The 19,386-nt window shown below is 44.2% G+C and overlaps 1 protein-coding gene across 5 annotated transcripts in view; it reads right to left on the bottom strand.

Moving 5' to 3' along the window:
* The window catches only part of HECTD1 (HECT domain E3 ubiquitin protein ligase 1), a 4,301,832-nt gene that overhangs the window by 3,345,276 nt on the left and 937,170 nt on the right, over window positions 1–19,386 (bottom strand). For all 5 annotated transcript variants that reach the window (XM_044073821.1, XM_044073824.1, XM_044073822.1 and 2 more), the window contains exon 10: window positions 16,571–16,705. In XM_044073821.1, coding sequence (XP_043929756.1) covers window positions 16,571–16,705 — 135 coding nt within the window. The remainder of the gene's footprint in view (window positions 1–16,570; window positions 16,706–19,386) is intronic.

Genomic DNA, 19,386 nt, shown 5'->3' on the forward strand with positions numbered 1-19,386 from the left:
CCACAGAGGCCTTAACACCTTTAGGCCCCTGAGACAGGAGGCAAAGAGTCAGGGTTCAGGGAAGCCTCTGCAAAAACATCTTCCACCACATTCAACACAGGAGGTATAGCTAAGGGCCTATGTTGTGGTAAAATAAGAATTCCCTAAGCCTTTTCCTGGAATCAGAGTAATCTTGGCCTTCCCATTTAAAGTGTTCCCTCATGGAATGCAGAGTCTCTGAAAATGAGAAATCCTCAGGAGGAGAAGCTGTAGGTGTGGAATCATCCACATCAGAATCAGAATAAGGAGGAAAGTCCTGCAATTCTTCCGCAGAAGACTCCGAAGCCTCTGAATACTGTTCCAAACTCTCAAACTCAGGTTCCACCCTAGGCCTCTTATCAGGAGGGGGCATAGAGCCTCTAATCATAGTAATTAAATCTTCTGCCATTTTAAGCATATGTTTCTTAGGCACAGAACCTGAAGTGCTAGGAGAAACGCCCACTGTAGCTGAACTTGGCCTACCTCTGAAAGAAGTTTTGGCAACAGTAGGAGAAGCTCTAACTAACTTGGGAACAGAGGGAAGAACAGTTACCTGAGAAGCCCCCTCAGCCTGGCCTACCTCCTGAGAGGGCACATCCTGTAACAATAAAGTGTCTGCCTGAGACTCCAAAGAAACTCCTGGCAAAACCTCTGGCTCCACAGAGCCTTCTAAAGAACCGACGTCCGGGACTGCCGGTTCATCAACCCTAGGCTTCGCTGTTTTGTCTTTGCGCTTCTTAGACGAAGCGGGCGTCGGAGCATCCGACGGCATTTTGTAATTACAACACTTCCCAAACACTAACCTGGCACAGTCTAACCTTCTCTTAATAGTGCGTTTATTAAATCTAGCACAAGAGCGCAACCAACAACGTCGTGCTCAGGCCCTAAACAAGGTATACACAGAGTATGGTAATCCCTATGAGGTATCTGTTTCCCACAAGAAATACAGTTATTCACTTTTTCTGACATCCGGTTAAATACTGAGGCAAGAAAAACCAAAATGCTCCCCAACGGGGTACTTAGCCAACTTTGATTCGGTCTGAAACTCCGACTTCGGAAATATTTCAGAACGCCAACCTGCACTCGCAAGAACTGCTTCTGCATCGGACCATGCGGCAAAAAAGACTGGAGATATGGCGTCGGTCATGCGCATTAGTACCCTGACGTACTGACGTCAGTCTAATGCGCCTTGACCGACATCAGCCATATACTTTGGTATTCGGGCCGACTGGACAGCGGACTACCCAATGGTTAGGACTGCAGCAATGTGGAATGAAGAACATCAAGCTGATACGTCGTGGTCTGGGCCTAAGCAAGGAAGGCAGTAAGAATGGAAATCCTTATGAGGTATTTGTTTCCCACAAGTTAAACAATTATTTACTTTGTCTGACATCGGCTGAGGCAAGAAAGAGTCCCCAACGGGGTACTTAGCTTTTTTCGAAGTCTTCGGTAGCTGAAATCACTGGATCTGACCGACCGGCACTTGCGAACAGCTTCTGCTTCGCACCGCTGCAAGAAAGACTGAGGAAAATGGCGTCGGCTGATGCTTTTATACCCCAGACGCTCTGACGTCGGGGAAAGTGCGACATCAGCCGAGGCCAGACCCAGACTTTGGAATCCGGCCGACCGAAGGGCTGCCTGAGGCAGGACAACCCATATGTTATGACTGCAGATGCATCCTTGAAGGACATCAGAAATTTCAGAATCCTGGTCAGAAGTATCATAAGCAAACTCAGTCCTAGGTCTCTTAGAGGGGGAAGGTTGCCTTCCCCTGATTAAAGTAATAAAGGTCTTCAGCCATTCCTATCATTTGTTTTTTAGGCATACAGGCCTGACCATGCGGTCTGGGCATCGGTGTCCTAGGCATGGTTCGAGGTTTAGGCCTTGAAGAAGAAGAAGATGGCATTGGTTTAATATGCAAGTCAGTAGGCCTGAATACACCCTCAGAAGCCGGTGCCTGCACAGCGGATCCGGACCCATCCAAGGTAGAGACATCTGCAAGTTCCAGAGTTAAAGCATCTCGCGGCATATCGGACTCCGAATGGGTCTCAGTAGAGGCCTGCGAATCTAGAGTAGCGGGCATCAGAGGCTGTGAAAGCACCTCACTGAGTACCGGCAAACTGGCGATAAGCTTAGGAGACGCGTCATCAGCAGCTCTGGACCTAGGCGGCCTGTCTCTGTCTTTATCTTTGTGTTTTTTCGGAATGTTAGTAGTTGGGTGGCTTACCAAAGACATATCTAGATAATTGAAGAGAGCACCAAAGTATTCAGAAGCGAAAATATACAGACGTCGAATAGTTTGTGGTTTAAATAAGGCACAAAACAGACAGCGAGGTACGTCGTGGTCAGGGCCTAGGCAAGGAATACAGTACGAATGAAAATCTTTATGAGGTGCTTTCCACAAGAAATACAATTACTGACTTTTACTGACATTGGCTTAGAGCAAGAAAAAGTTTCCCCAACAGGGTACTTAGCTTTAGTTGAAGACTTTGATTCTGAAACTCGAAAACGAAAATTTCAGGAGTCGGCCGACCAGAACTTGCGAACTGCTTCTGCTTCAGGCACCACATGGCAAGAAAGACTGATGTAATGGTGTTGGCTGCATGCTTTATACCCCTGACTATCTGACGTCACGAAAGATGAGACAGCAACCGACGCAGGACCCAAGACTTTGATAATCAGGCCGACTGAGGGCTACTGCAAGCAGATGACCCAAATGTGATGACTGCAACAGTGAAACACGAAGAACATCAGTAAACACTTCTACAGCTTAAACCTAGTAATTCCTTCTCTTTCAAGGCAAGACAAAAAAAAAGTCTAGCTTTAGACATTGTGTATGCTACTACATTGAAACTGAGAGATAACGTCGCTCTTATTGCGTGGTTATGAAACAATTTATTTTCAACTATTTTCTCTGAATTTTTTTTAAACTTAACCTCCCATGTTCCAGTTTTCATTAAATATGTACATCTAAACAATTACAATGGTACAGGTACATTCTGTTCTACTCCAATAGGCAAGCTGTGGTTACATTTTAGCTCAGTACTTTACGCAGGCTACTGTAGAAATCATATCCATATACACAAACAGAATTATTTACAAAATTCCCGACAGCTGGGCTGGCAGTATTCCCCTTTGTCACATCCCATACTTACAAATTCACCATTGAAGCAGAGGTCAACGTCCATGTTGCAGGAGTCTACCTAAAAGAGTCCAGTTCTGACGCACTGAAACCACATTTACTAACATAACACTGCAGACATTTGAGCCTGCTTCATCTACCCCCCACCTCAAGTGTGGCATCTGAATGAGAGCAGGTGAGAACCACCAGGACATTCAGAAAGAATGTGCAGTTAAGTGCCACCATCTGCCCTAGTATTAAAGGGGAAAGAAACAAAATATATCATCTACTCAGCATAAGGCCTCAATCATCTGTTCATAATTAATCCCAGACAAGTAGTGTAAAGTTCATAAGTTCATAGGTAGGTATTAGGCTATTGGCCCTATATAAGCCTAGCCAAAGGTACAATGGCTTTCGACAACCAAGAAAATAATTTTCCTGTGCCACTGTCTAGCAGAGCCACAGAAGTGATCCCCAGGGTGAATTTCCTATCTCCCATCCAATCAAGATTTTTCTTGAACAGTGCTAATGAGGAGCTTTGTTTGATGTAGATAGGTAGTTTGTTCCAGAGTATGGGAAGTCTCTGGGACAGGAATCTATCCCTCAAGCATGTTCCGTTTATAGTGGTGATGACGTTTAGGTCCCTAGAGCATGTAGCTTGTAGGGATTGGGATTTCTTTAAGTGGAGCATGTCTAAAAGCTCTGAGTTTGACATAGCTTTGCGCGTTAGGCAGATATCGCCTCTGAGTAGGCGATATGCAACGGAGTAAAGCTGCAGTTTTTTTGAGACTGTCTGCATAGGGCATCTCTGAGGCCGGTAATCCTCTTTGTGAGGTATTTCTGTCACCTTTCCAGTTGTTGTAGATGTCTTGTGAGGTACATACCAAAAGGGGCATTGTACTGTATAATGGGTCTAATGAGTGACGAGTAGAGGGGAACAATGACCTCTTTTTTCCTGGATGAGAAACCTTTTGTGATGAGGTGTGCCACATAAAAGGATTTCCTGACTACTGTGGCGATGTGATTATCAAAGGAGTGACTACTGTCCACCTGTGTCCCAAGGTTTCTTATCACACTTTCGGTGTTAAGTAGACTACCACCTATGTGGTAAGTTCATGGGTACTGAGTTTTTACCAAAAGGAATGACAATGCACTTTTTGACATTGACCTTGAGGCCATGGCTTTGAAACCAGGCATCTGTCTCAGCAAGGCCCTTTTGTAGGATGCCCACATCTTTTGGAGTTTTGATTATGGCTCCTAGTTTGCAGTCATCTGCGAACTTAATAAAAGACCTTCTGTGTTGGCCTGTACTTCAGAGAAGTAGATACCAAACAGGAGAGGACCCAGGACTGAACCCTGTGGTACTCCACTTGTCACTGGTCTGAAGCTGGATTTGGAGTCTGCTACTTTCACAGTGTGGGTTCCGTCAGTGAGCCAGTTGGCAACCCATCTTGTGACATAGGGATTTATACCTAGTTTAGTGAGTTTATCTATAATTCCAGAGTGGGGGATGGTGTCAAAAGCCTTGGCGAGATCTAGATAGGCTGTGTGAACCATCTTACCCTCATCTACAGCTTTGGTGACGGCTTCAAAGATGTCTATCAGGTTTAGGAGACATGATCTGCCTTTTACAAACCCGAAATGGGTGGGGTCCTGAGTTTGGAGATTACCAATGTCATTGTTTATAAGTTCCATGATGATATGCTCCATAGCCTTGCAGACCAGGCTCGTTAGGCTAATGGGGCGGTAGTTTCCGGGGTCTGTGGTGGCTCCCCCTTTGTGGAGTGGGATATCTGTAGCTGTGCACCATTCAGTGGGCACATAGCCTGAGGTGAGGCTATGATTGAACATGGTACTTAGGTGGGGTGCCAGTTCATTCTGTAGTTCATGTAGAACATAGCCTGGGATGTTGTCAGGTCCCATGGATGCAGTGTTCTTGGCTCTGGATAGTGTGTTTTTTACCTGTGCAGCCGTGATTACAGGAACTTTGCATTCTTCTGGTATAGAGATGGGCCCTTTAGGGGATGACAGAGGGGTAAAATTAGCAATGAACCTATCTGTCAGGATGTTAGCAATATCCATTGGTTCTGTATATTTAGTGCCATTGTGCTGTAACTCAGAGCAGATTTGACTGTTGCCATTGAGATTCTTGACATAGCTATAAAATGCTTTGTGGTTGTCTTTAGAGTCAGTGGCGATTTTGTTTTTATAACTAGCTTTGGAGGATTTTATGAGGGATCTCAGCTTCTTACAGAAGCTGACCAGGGAGTTTCTCCAATCATGGGATTTTTTTTTGCAACAGTTTCTTTCTTCTGTTGTAGAGTGTTTACGGCAGGGGACCACCAGATTGGCTTCCTTTTTTTGGAGGATAGCATCTTGGTTCTGTTAGGGATTGCACGATCCATGCACACATGTAAGTGCTTATAAAGAGCATTTGTGTAGGATTCGGCAGTCATAGCTCTATTGTCTGTCAGCATGGGTGTCGTGACGTTTGCCACTACTGTCTTAAGAAGTGTGAAGTTGGCTTTGGAGAAATTTTTTACTGTGGTTTCCCTAGTGGGGGGGTGGGGGAGGGATGTGGATGTCTAAGGTGATTAGCTTATGGTTGGATCTGACCAACGAGGAATTGACCTCTGGTGTGGAGCACCGGTTGCCCATGTTGGTAATAACCAGGTCTAGGATATTGCTGCCCCTGGAGGGGGTGTGGATAAGTTGATCCATGGCATTGGAATTTATGAATTCCAGAAAACGTTGAGCACAAGAGTTGGTACATGAGTAGGTTTCCCAGTTAATGGTAGGGTAGTTGAAATCACCCATTATTAGGGTGTTAGGTTGTACCCTAATATTTTCCAGTGTATTAAGAAATGAGGAGTGGGAATCCTGGGGCACGGTGGGGGATCTGTAGCAAGCTACAATTTGGATTGCGGTCTTACCCAGAGTTAGTTGCACTTGGATAATCTCGGATGCATTATGTTGAGCAACTAGCCTGGAGGTGTGGATATCCTTAATAAATATGGACACGCCTCCGCCTTTAGTGTTTCGGTCCAGGTTAGGTGGCCGAAAGGTGTGGTATGAATTATAGCCTGGTAATGCAGGGGTACTCTCTGGAGCCTTGAACCAGGTCTCTGTCACTGCACAGATGTCGATGCTCTCCATTTTAAGGAGTGCCTCGAGAGAGTGCATTTTGAGGTTTAGACTTCTAGCATTGAGTAGCAATACCCTCAGATTCTTCTTGCCTGTACCTGTTAGGGTGGTGAATTTGTCATTTGAACCTTGCCTAAAAAAGGCACAATAGGGGTGGCTAGAGCCTTAGCCAGTATCCGGAATCCCAGGGGAGACAGGTGCAGGCCCATCTCTGGCAAAGCATTGTGGCTTGTCGATCATGTCATCCCAGGCAGACAGATACTGGATCCCCTTAGAATAACACCGAAAGCTTAGCCAATTGTTGAAGTCAATAACTTTGTCCTTGTACTGTAGTATCATTCTGGGTGATGGCAGGATGGTACTCGGGGCTAGGGTCATACCTGCCTGGGCTACAAGATCGGACAGCTCCTCCATGTCCCTTTTCATCTAGTCCAAGGAGGTACGTCTCAGGTCATTCACACCAACATGGACAATGACAGTCATATTTGTACTTGTTGTGGAGTGACCTGAGTGCATGTGTTATGTGGCGGATCCTAGCACCCGACAGGCAGCTGACTGTAACTTTCTCCTTGTTTAGCCTGGTGAGTGGAACATCAGTGTGCCTGACTATAGAGTCACCTATGACTACACTGTTTGGTACGTTGTTATGCCTTATGTGCTGTGGTTGAGTGGCACACTGAGTTTGTGGGCTATGTGTCATTTGGGTTGTGTTGGGGGGGGGGTGGAGGTTGCTTGCGTTTCTGCTTTGGAGGTCCCTGTTGCTTGTGCAGGTTTTTACTGAGAGCCTCCACGAATGTAGGTGTGTGTTTTGTGTTTCTATGTGTGTGTTTTGGTGGTGTAGGTTTTGAGGGACTATGTGCTGAGTGTGGTGTGGTGCAAGTGTTTACCTTCTCTTGACTGTTTAGTCCAGTCTTGGGTGAAGAGAGCTTTGCTTCCAGTTTGGCTATAGAAGTGCATCTCTCACAGGTTGTAGTGTTGGGTGGTAGGAGGAGAGGGTTGTATGTGTACATGAGGCAATTACTGCATTGCCCCAAGATGCCCAGATTCATCAGGTAGACAGGAAAAAACACCGGGGGCTGACCCTTAGACATGCCTGGATAGGTGCTTATTTGTTAAGTACTAGAAACTGTTTTTCTCTAGACAGTGAGGAAAGATGAGTAACATCTGAAAGGCTTTGCTTATTTTGGGGGGGGGGGGTATAGAGTCAAAATTTGTGTACCTCTGAATCTCATATTAAAGTCACACTATAATTTTAAATCCATTAGTAATTCTACCCAGATTTAGAGAAAACTTAGCTAATAAAAATGACAACAATTTTAGAAATAGAGTGAGAGCAAGTACAAGTCAATTTCCCCCCTTAAATATTTTTTGAGGATGTGTAGAGAAATTTCTCACTTTGCCAGTTTTACACTCCCCCAACCTTATCTTTATGTCTGGGAGAATCTTCACCCTTCAAGTTGAGACAGCATAACACAAACAAACACTAGATCAAAGCTCCATCAAAACAGTACAAAGAACCTTGCTACATTATAAAAAAAGTACAGTTGTGTACCTACCATAAATGTAGATATTAGAGTGTATTCACTGTTGCAGTCATTACACTTGGGTTATCCTGCTGGCAGGCTACCCGCAGTCGGCCTGAATTCCAAAGTCTAGGTCCGGCGTCAGTTGCTGTCACCTCTTCCCTGATGTCAGTGCGCCTGGGGTATAAAAGATGCAGCCAACGCCATTTTCTTCAGTTTTTCTTGCCCCAGATGTCAGGTGCCCCCAAATTGGTAGGCTGAAAATTATACCAATTAAGTATGCATGCACAAAATTAAACACTTCCTTCATCGACAAGCAAATACACCACATAGGTTGTATAGGATAGAGAAGTACAGATAAGTCCCAGCAAAGAAAAGGGGGATGGTGGGTAACCTGGACTGCAACAGTGAATACACTTTAACATCTACATTTATGGTAGGTACACAACTGTACTATGTTCATCGTGTTTCACTGCTGCAGTCATTACACTTGGGTTGAATCCCAAAGCTGAGGTTGGGTGGCTGGGTCTAAATAGGATTAGGAGAGGCTATAAGGCCCTGCAGAACTGCAGTGGCAAAGCCTGCTCTGGATTTAGAATTGAGAGGTAAATGGTAGTGCCTGGTAAAAGTGTGCACTGAACTCCAAATTGCAGCCTCTAAAATGTCTTTGGTTGATACTCCTCTGAGGAAGGCTGCTGAAGTGACTGCTGCTCTGGTTGAGTGAGGCCTAATGCCCTTAGGCACTGATTTGCCATGTTGTGAATAGCAGAAACGAATGCAGTGGCCTACCCATTTTAAAATGGTCTGCTTTGAGATGGCCTTTCCTTGAGATCCTACAGCATATGCTACTAAGAGTTGCTCAGCCTTTCTGAAAGCTTTAGTTCTGTCCAAGTAGAAGCGTAGCTGTCTGTGTATGTCCAAAGAATGCAGGAGTCTCACCCTTATTCTGTGGATTTGGATAAAAGGTAGGCAAATTAATGGTTTGGTTAAGGGCCACACTGGACATTACCTTAGGCATAAATGTCGGGTTTGTCCTCCAAGAAGCCCTGTCTGGATGGAAAATGATAAAAGGTTCCACAGCCATGAGTGCCTGTAACTCTGAGACTTGTCTTGCAGAGGTTATTGCTAGGAGCAGAGCTGTTTTCCAAGATAAGAACTTTATTTCAGCTGTATTGGCCGTCTCAAAAGGCGGCAGTGTGAGTTTTTCCAAGACATAATTAAGGTTCCATGCAGGTATTGGTGCTCTCCTTGGAGGTCTTATGTTTTTGGCCCCTCTGAGGTACTGTCTTAGCAATGGATGTGAAAAAATTGGTGGTTCCCTATTGTAATGAGCTGAAATGGCAGAGGCATGGATTTTAATTGATGAAAAGGATAGGCCTTTGTCCAGCATCTCAGGTATTGTAAAATCTGAGGAATATTTGGTACAAATGTGTCAGTTCCTTGAGCCTGGTTCCAAGCACAGAATCTTTTCCATTTTTCTGCGTAAGATTTTCTGGTACTGGGCCTCCTGGCCTCCAAAATAACACCCATCACTGCTTTAGAGAGAGGTGTGTTCTGAATGGCTGCATTATCCGCCATGCAGCCATATTTAGGGTTCTGAGTTGGCTGTGCAGGATCTGATTGTTTCGTTGGGTCAGTAAATGAGGAATTAGAGGCAATGTCCAGGCTGGGCCTTGAGACAAGCTCTTTATTATTGGCTACCAGTGCTGACGGGGCCAGTCTTGAGCAATCAGAATCATTTTTGGCTTCTCCTGTCTGACCTTTAGGAGTACCTTGGGGTGGAGAGGTAGAGGAGGAAAGGCATATACTGTTAGGGTTTTCCAGCTGAATGATAAGAGCATCCACGTCCCATGCTTGCTTGTGATACGTCCTTGTGCAGAATCTCTGTTGTTGGCAATTGTGAGGGGAAACAAATAGATCTATGTCTGGGCATCCCCATTTCTTTATTATCATGCTGAAAACTTGTGGATCCAATTTCCACTCGTGGGGATCCGTGAGGTTTCTGCTTAATTCATCTGCCAGAGTACTTTTCTTTCCTGGCAGGAATTGAGCTTGCAGTTGTACTTCATAAGTCAAGGCCGTCTCCCACAAAGTCATGGCTTGTCTGCAGAGGGGGTAGGAATGAATGCCTCCCTGTTTGTTTATGTACCACATGACTGTAGTATTGTCCGTCCTCATCAGTAGTTGTCCTGGATGGAGTAGATCCTTGAAAGCTGTCAGGGCATTCTGAACAGCTAGCATCTCTTTTTGATTAATATGAAGATGCCTTTGGCTTGTGGGCCATGTGCCCTGAATACATTTTCCTGCCATATGGGCCCTCCAGGCATAATCTGAAGCATCTGCTGTTATTGACTGCCTGGCTGTGGGTAGAGTGAATGGCTGGCCCTTGTTGTGGTGACAGGCCTGTGTCCACCATCAAAACTCCTGTTGCAGGCAAGGAATGAGGGTAATTAATGTTTCCAGGCTGTGACAATGTTGAGTCCAAACACTTTTTAGATACCATTGTAGTTTCCTCATATGCAGTCTGGCATATGGAATGAGCAGAATGCAGGATGCCATGAAGCCCAAAGCCTGCAGAATTTTTCTTGCAGATAACTGGGTCTTTGTTGCCAATATTTTTAAGTAAGAAGTTGCCTTTGTTTGTCTGGCGTGAGATAAGCCATCTGGGCAGTTGTATTTAAGCTTGCACCCAGGAATATTATCTCTTGAGAGGGTACTAGTTTTGATTACTTTTCGTTTACTGTGTACCCTAGGCAAATTAGTAATCTTTTTACAAACGCCAGATGCTTTAGTAGAATGTCCTTGTTCTCTGCTTGAATAAGGCAGTCGTCCAAGTAAGGATATATTTGAATTCCTCTGTCTGCAAAATGCAATTACTGGTGCCAGGCATTTTGTGAAGACCCTGGGCGCAGTAGATAAGCCAAAGGGCAGTGCAGAGAATTGGTATTGCATTGAGCCAGCTGTGAATCTGAGGTATCTTCTGCAAGATCTGTCTGATTGGAATATGCAGGTATGCCTCTTTTAGGTCCAAAGTTACAAGCCAAGTCTTCTTGCCCAGCATGGGCAGAAGCTGCTGCAGAGTCAACATTTTGAATTTTGGAACGTCCAGAAATGTATTTAGAATAGACAGGTTCAGTACTGGTCTCCAGGCTTGGTCTTTTCTGGGTACCAATTAAAGTCTTGAGTAAAATCCTTGTCCCTGCTCTTGCTGTGGTACTTGCTGAATGGCCCTCATGTCCATGAGGGATGAAACTTGTTTTTGTGCCTCTGCCCATTGATTGTGTGGCAGGTCTGGCCTGCAGCCCTGGGACACTATATTCAAGACCCATTTGTCATGGGTGATCATGTGTCAATTTTGAGAAAAAAGAGCTTGGTAAGCCAGTGCTGTGTTCCACAAGGTCATTGCTTGCCTGCATAGAGGGTAGGAGTGTGTACCCTCTTGTTTATGTACCACATTACTGTGTTGTCCGTCCTTATTTTAAGTTGTCCTGGATGTAATAGGTTCTTGAAGGCTGTCAGAGCATTCTGTACAGCTAGCATTTCTTTTTGATTGATGTGCAGATTCCTTTGATCTGTAGTCCATATGCCTTGAACGCACTGTCCTGCCATGTGTGCCCCCCAGGCGTAGTCCGATGCATCTGTTGTCAGTTTGCCTGGCTGGGGGCAAGGTGAAAGGCTGACCCTTGTTGAGGTGACATGCCTGTGACCACCATTGAAACTCCTGTTGTAGGCAGGGAATGAGAGATATCATTGTGTCCAAGCTGTGGCTGTGTTGAGACCATACACTTTTTAGGTACCACTGTAATTTCCTCATATGCAGCTTTGCAAATGGTCTTAGTAGTATGCAAGATGCCATGAAGCCCAAGGCCTGCAGAATTTTTCTTGCAGGGAGTTGGGTCTTTGTTGCCATTGTTTTGAAATATTGAGTCAGTTGTAGTTGTTTGTCTGGCGTCAGTTAAGCCTTCTGGGCCATTGTATTCAAGCTGGCACCCAGGAATGTCATATTTTGTGAGGGTACTATTTTTGATTTCTTTTCTTTTATTGTGTACCCCAGGCAACTTAGATGTTTTACAAAAGCCAGATGTTGTAAGAGGATGTCCTTGCTTTCTGCTTGGATTAGGCAGTCGTCCAGGTATGGGTATATTTGAATTCCTCTGTCTGCAGTATGCAATTACTGGTGCCTGGCATTTTGTGAAGACCCTGGGCGCAGTAGATAAGCCAAAGGGCAGTGCAGAGAATTGGTAATGGGTTGAACCTGCAATGAAACGGAGGTATCTTCTGCAACTTTGTCTGATAGGGACATGCAGGTATGCCTCCTTGAGGTTCAACGTTACTAGCCATGCTTTCTCGCCCAACATGGGAAGAAGCTGCTGTAGTGTAAGCATCTTGAATTTGGGTACTTGTATGAAGGTGTTTAGGATTGAAAGGTCCAGAATTGGTCTCCAGGCATTGTCCTTTCTGGGGACTAGAAAGAGTCTTGAGTAAAATCCTTGGTCTTGCTCTCGTGTAGGTACCAGTTGAATGGCTCTCATGTCCATGAGAGCTGTAATTTGTTTCTGTGCCTCTGCCCATTGATTTTGTGGCAGGTTTGGCATTCCTCTTTTCATTGGCAAGGTGTGGAAATGGAATCTGTATCCTCGTGAAATTATGTCTAGGACCCATTTGTCCTTTGTGACAATGTGCCAGTTGTCTGAAAAAAGTGCGAGTTTTCCTCCCAAGGGAGCTGCCAAGAGAGTGTTGCTTGGCCAGATGAGGTGCAAGTCATTGAGTTTGCCTTCTGGTAGTTTGGGACCTGTCTTCTCCTCCCTTCTGTGTTGCAGTACCCCACTGTCGAGGTTTGTATTGGGCTTGTGGTTGTCCTCTGCCTCTTGGACGTCTGTATTTACCCCTCTGTGGTCTGTCAGTAGCTGGAAAGGACCAATTTTTGGTTTGCCAATTTCTGCTGAAGCGAGGGGGCTGTACCTGTAGAAAATTTTTGACTGTCTGCATAGATTTTGCCTTATCCTCCATTTTCTTTAAGACTTCTTCTGCTTTAACTCCAAATAGAACATCCTGCTGTAAGGGAGCATCTAGAAGCTTTGCTTTATCAGGCAGAGTTTGTTCCTTTAACCAAGCATGCCTACGTATAACAGACCCAGTGACAGCTGCTCTGCAGGAAGCCTCCAAAGAATCAAACCCACATTGTAAAGTATGTTTGCCCACCTGTTCAGTTGCATGCAACAGATCCTGTATTTCTTTCAATTCAGACTGTTGAGGGAGTGTGCTCATTTTTTGTTTTAACTGAGACACTAGAAATTGCTGATATTTTAGCATGTGAAATTAGCAATTTAGTGCTCTCATATCTAGAGTGGCTGAGGTGTAAACCTTTTTCCCCCACCTGTCTAGTGCTCTGGAGTCCCTTTCAGAGGGTACAGGACTTTTTGCCATAGAAGCCTTAGCCCCTTTGGGACCCTGGGAGATCATCTCTGGATCAGCAACAGGGCTTTTATAAAGGAATTTGTGGGAATCAGGCACTCTATAGTATCTGTCTGGTTTGGCTGGAGCAGGAGGCCTAGAATCTGGGTTCAAACTAGATTCTATGTAAACATCATCCACAATGTCTAAAACTGGGGGGATGGCAAGTGGTCTGTGCTGGGAGAGTAAAAGAAACTCTCTGAGCCTTTTCTTTGAGTCAGAGTAGTCCTGATCCTCCCAATGGAAATGTTCCCTCATAGTGTGTAAAGTTACCCCAAAGGAGTAATCTTCAGGAGGAGAAGCTGAGGGAATAGAATCCTCAGCATCAGAATCTTCATAAGGGGAGAAGGAGTAATCCTGGTCCTCAGAGGAGCCTGAGGAAATAGACACTTGATCAGAGGAGGCATAATCTTCCTCTTGTCTAGGCCTTTTGTCAGGTGGGGGTTGGGAACCCCTGATTAGAGAGATCAAATCTTCAGCCATTTTAAGCATCTGTTTCTTAGGCATGGGGCCTTGAACTGGAGACTGAAGTGCAGTCTTTTTAGGTTTAATAGGAGTCTTAAGCTTAGGATACGTTTTTATGGTGAGCGTCGTCGGTCTGAAGACGCTTTCAGAAACCGGTGTTTCTGCAGCACCATCTCTTTCTGCAGTGTCGTCGGTAGGAGCTAAACAAAATGGCTGTCGGCCTAGCACTCTCCTCCAAAGGCTCCGAAGTGGTCTCGGGTTCCAAATCTGCGGTAGTCAGGGGCTGCGTCGGAGCCTCACTGAAGACTGGTGAACTGGAGACAGGTCCAGCAGAGGCCTCGGAGTCTGGCTTGGGTCTAGGCTGCCTGTCCTTATCCTTGCGTTTTTTTGTGCACGCCGGTAGTCGGTTGCTCAGACGGCATTGTGTAGTTAAATTTTCTACCGAAGTAGTGTCGTGCGAAATCAAAGCGTCTTTTTATAGTACGCTTATTAAACCTAGCACAAAAACGACAATCAGTGATGTCGTGGTCTGGGCCTAGGCAAGGTATGCAGTAAGAATGAAAATCCTTATGAGGTATTTGCTTCCCACAAGAAATACAATTGTTAACTTTTTCTGACATCAGTCTGAGGCAAGAAAAGTTTCCCCAATGGGGTACTTAGCTTTATTGAAGACTTCAGATCTGAAATTCGACTTTGCAAATCTCAGGAGTCAGCCAACCGGCACTTGCGAACTGCTTCTGCTTCGGGCACCGCGTGGCAAGAAAGACTGAAGAAAATGGCGTTGGATGCAGTATATATATACCCCTGGCGCACTGACGTCAGGGAAGAAGCAACAGCAACCGACGCCGGACCAAGACTTTGGAATTCCGGCCGACTGCGGGACCGCCTGACGACAGGATAACCCAAGTGTGATGACTGCAGCAGGGTAACACGATGAACATCTGCAAAATTCCAGAAAAAAAAAGACAGCAAGGTACTGCTTTGACATGAATACCAGACCAGAATGCAGAAAGATACAAACAAGTAAGCTTCTTTAGATGCAAACTCTACTTTTCCTTCTCAGAAATACACATTTTTATTTGTAAGTAGCCATGGACAATTTCTCTGAAGATCCACTTCAATACACAGCAAACGAAGTCTGGAAAGTAAACCATTATAGTGGATTATAGGTAAAGGATGGGTGCCAGCAGTCTGGAAAAGCTTCACATTCCAGACTGCCTAATGCCTGCCAACCTCAGTCCTACTGCTGGCATGAATGGGCCTCCTTACACTAGCGCAATGCTTATTTCTCCAACTTTTCAATGACAAAATATGCTTGAATAAAACCACATAAGTATCCAGTAAAGTACAATTGTGTAAGTAATTTTACCTTACCAGTGCATGTCAGAATGTTCACTGCTGCAGTAGCCTAAGTTTTATGGGATATATCCTTGGCAGGATATAACCCATATAAGTCAGGCTACTGCAGCAGTGATCAATGGGAGAAACATAATGGATCACATGGTTTAACTGCAATACCGGCTGTAGAACGTGCTGAAAATTAGCACTTTTCCATATATCCAGTCAGTGACCATGTTATTAAAATCATGCCTTCACTACAGCAGCTTTCCAGAAAAGCAGTCCAATGCAGGTCTTGTGAGAAATGGCACTAGATGCAAATACACTGTAGACCAACCTACCCCAGACAAACCTCACTACCAACTCAAATAAAACAAATCAGATACTCGGTAGTCCTGCGGGTGCAGAGTTTGAAATTTTTGTCATGACCCTACACACAGACTATTCAACTAACTTACTTATCCATTTTAGACTAGCGTCTGTACATTTACTTTGATATAAATAACACTTTATTAATGACTGATCAAGTCTCACAAGACAAGAGTGATTGGGTGGAGTAACGATTGTGATCCACTGTGAAAGACAACTTTTAAAATAAAACACTGAGATGGTAGCAATGCAAATTTCTAAAAATGTGCATATCTCAAAGTTAACTGTCAAAGCAATATAACTATGTAAACTACGGTAACAGCACTTCATAAGTGGAAAAACTACAACTAGTTTTGAATTTCTACTTCTCTGTACCATGCAACTCTCAGCATGAAACTAACCTATAAACACAATGCAGCCTATACAAAAATATATAAAACTATCAAAATAAATGAATGTACTGTGCATGCAATTAATAAAAATGAACCAACAACATGAAATCTGAATGTTTGCGTTATCGTGATTCTAATCGTGTAGCTTTTCAGCACAAGATTCTGGCCAATAACTAACAAGTTAAATTCATTTGGAGAAAAGTTTCCCATGTTAGCATAGAGGGGAGACATTGCCCACTGTATCGCTCTATTTAATACAACCTACCCTAAGGCTTTTAACTATTTGATGGGATAGGTTTATAGGATGATGGCTTGCTGAAAGCTGACAATACCAAGGAAAGGAAATCTAGTGTTTTAAACAAGTAATAATCAAAGAGGTAAAAATAAAGCACTACCATTCACATTTTTAAATAAAAGGACTGTAGTCTGTTTTGAGTATATAAATGTTGTTCAAAGAAGGGCAATGACTGAAGTCACATTTCTTCAACAAGGGTTTCCCTACCTTTCAATGACCATGCATCTTCCTCTAAATACACAATTCTTATGCAACAAGCAAATCACTGTGCTCAACGTATTTAAAATCTACAGTCCCAAAAAAAACAAAAAACAAAAAAACAAAAAAAAAAAACTGATTACATTTTTAAGTGGAGCTACTGGTTATCCTCCACGTCATAGTTTTATTCATCAGCATACACTGGCAGCACTTAAATGGTAGTTGAAATAACAGCCACTACATTTTTGCTTACATGTCTATTGGTATGAAGTTCCCAGCCTGACTCCAACTGAGTTGCTATGTTTCTTAACGTCACCACCACTCCACGAGGCATACTTTCAACAGCTTTGAAATGATCATCATACAAATCTCTAGCCATTGTACGAACCTACAAATAAAAATAAAAATTAATGTTTAAATACACCATTTGTCCTCCACCATACATAATACATTAAAGTACCACTTTTCTACTTCAATATTTGTTACATCAAACAAATGCGATGGCAGCTGTTTCTGTATACAGATATGGCCAGATGTATTAGCATACTTTTCTTATTCCATACAAAAATGCTTCCCACTTTCTCACAGAACCGGTGGCATAAAAGCAAATATATACAACAAATGCACACAGTTACAACTGAAAATATATAAAGCATATCTGACTGAAAACCTTTTTTTTGGGGGGGTGGGGGGTTAAAAGTACAGTCGGCCGAAATACCAGAGGCTTAGCATTTCTGTGTCAGCTGCTGTTGCTCCAGGACTGATGTCAGGTCATCAGTGGTATAAAAACAGGCAGCCGACGCCATTACATCAGTTTTTCTAGCCCCAACTGTCAGGAGCCCCCCAAATAGGGAGCTAGGTTATGGTGGACCACCACCAGTAGAAAGTAAATACCAAACATTTTGTGTAAGGAGGGAGGAAAAGAGAGAGACGAGGAGGATGGAGGGAGGGGGGGGCAAACTGCAGCAGTAAATACACTCGAACATCTGCATTTATGGTAAGTGTACACAACTGTACTATGTTCTTCATGTTTCACTGTTGCAGTCATCACACTTCGGTTGATTCCCAAAGCTGAAGAATGGGTGGAGGCAGTCAAGAAGAGTTGGGGCTGGCTAGGATGCTCTGCAGGACTGCTGTTGCAAAACCAGCCCTGGATTTAGGAAAGTTAGGCAGGTGGTAATGCTTGGTGAAGGTGTGAAAAGAATTCCAGATAGCAGCTTCCAGACTGTCCCTGGAAGGAACTCACCTGATGAATTTTTCCCTAGTGGAATGTGTTCTGACCCGCAGAGGAGGTGGTTTCCCATGGTGTTTGTAACAGAAATGGGTACAGTGTGCTATCCATTTGGAGATGGTTTGTTTTGATATGGCCTTACCCTCAGCCCCTGGTGCAAAGCTGACTAGTAACTGGTCAGATTTCCTGAAGGGCTTAGTCCTATCAAGGTAGAATCTGAGCTGTCTGTCCACATCTAAACAGTGCAGGATCCTTTTCCCTTTATTTTGAGGATTAGGGAAAAAGGTTGGCAAATGGTTAGATTGGATGAGAACCAGACTGTACACCACGTTAGACACAAAAACTAGGGTTAGTCCTGAGGGAGACCCTGTCAGCATGAAAAATAATGAAGGGTTCCACAGCCATAAGTGCTTGTAGCTCAGACACTCTTCTAGCTGAAGTGATGGTCAGAAGCAAGGCTGTTTTCCGAGAGAGGAATTTTAACTCTGCTGATGCTGCAGGCTCAAAAGGGGTAGCGTGAGTTTTTCCAGTACACAGTTAAGGTCCAAAACAGGGGTGGGGGCCTCCTTGTTGGCCTTAAGATGATGGCCCCACTCTGGAACTGTCTGATGAGAGGGTGAGAGAAGAGAGGTGGGCTCAGTGCTGTAATGAGCCAAAATGGCAGCGCATGGTTCTTAATGGAAGAGAAGGAAAGGCCTCTGTGGAGTAGATCTACTAGGTAACCCAGGATTACATGCAAGGAAGGCAGTGCTGTGTCCGCTCCTTTACAGTGAATCCAGGAAAGTACAGTTTTGTACCTACCATAAATGTAGATGTTAGAGTGTATTCATTGCTGCAGTCATTACACTTGGATTATCCTGCCGTCAGGAGGTTCTGCAGTCGGCCAGAGTTCCAAAGTCTTGGTCCTGCGTCGGTTGCTGTCGCTTCCCTCCCTGACGTCAGTGCGCCAGGGGTATACAAGATGCAGCAGACGCCATTTTCTTCAGTTTTTCTCGCCGCAGATGTCAGGTGCCCCCAAATAGGTAGGCAATAAATATTGCTAATAAAACATACATAAAAAATAAAACCAAAACCTTCAGTTACCAGCAAATACACCACATAGGAAGTACAGGGTAGACAGGTATAGATAAGTATCAGCAAGAAAGAGGGGATGGAGGGAGGGTAACCTGGACTGCAGCAGTGAATACATTCTACATCTACAATTATGGTAGGTACAAAACTGTACTATGTTCATCGTGTTTCACTGCTGCAGTCATTACACTTGGTTTGAATCCCAAAGCTGAGGTAGGGTGGCTGGTTCTATAGAGAATATCGGGTGGCTATGAGGCCCTGCAGCACTGCAGTGGCAAAGCCAGTTCTAGATTTAGAATAAAGAGGCAAGTGATAATGTTTGGTAAAGGTGTGCACTGAACTTCAAGTTGCAGCCTCCAAGATATCTTTGGTAGGTACACCTCTAAGGTAGGCAGTAGAAGTGGCTGTCGCCCTGGTGGAATGTGGCCTAATATTACTAGGAACAGTTTTCCCATGCTGTGTGTAGCAGAAATGGATAACAGTGTCCTATCCACTTTGAAATGGTCTGCTTTGAAATAGCCTTTCCCTGTGATCCTGCAGCATATGCTACAAACAATTGCTCAGTTTTCCTGAAAGCTTTTGTTTTGTCCAAGTAGAAGCATAGCTGTTTGTGTATGTCCAATGAATGTAGAAGTCTCTCCCCTTTATTCTGGGGATTTCGATAAAAAGTTTGCAAGTGAATAGTTTGGTTAAGAGCCACACTGGAGACCACTTTTGGCATAAACGAAGGGTTTGTTCTTAAAGAAACCCTGTCTTGGTGAAAAATG

Source organism: Protopterus annectens, chromosome 6.part0 (genome assembly GCF_019279795.1).
Source record: "Protopterus annectens isolate FY-2018-M chromosome 6.part0, PAN1.0, whole genome shotgun sequence".
In the NCBI taxonomy this organism is placed as follows: Eukaryota; Metazoa; Chordata; order Ceratodontiformes; family Protopteridae; genus Protopterus; species Protopterus annectens.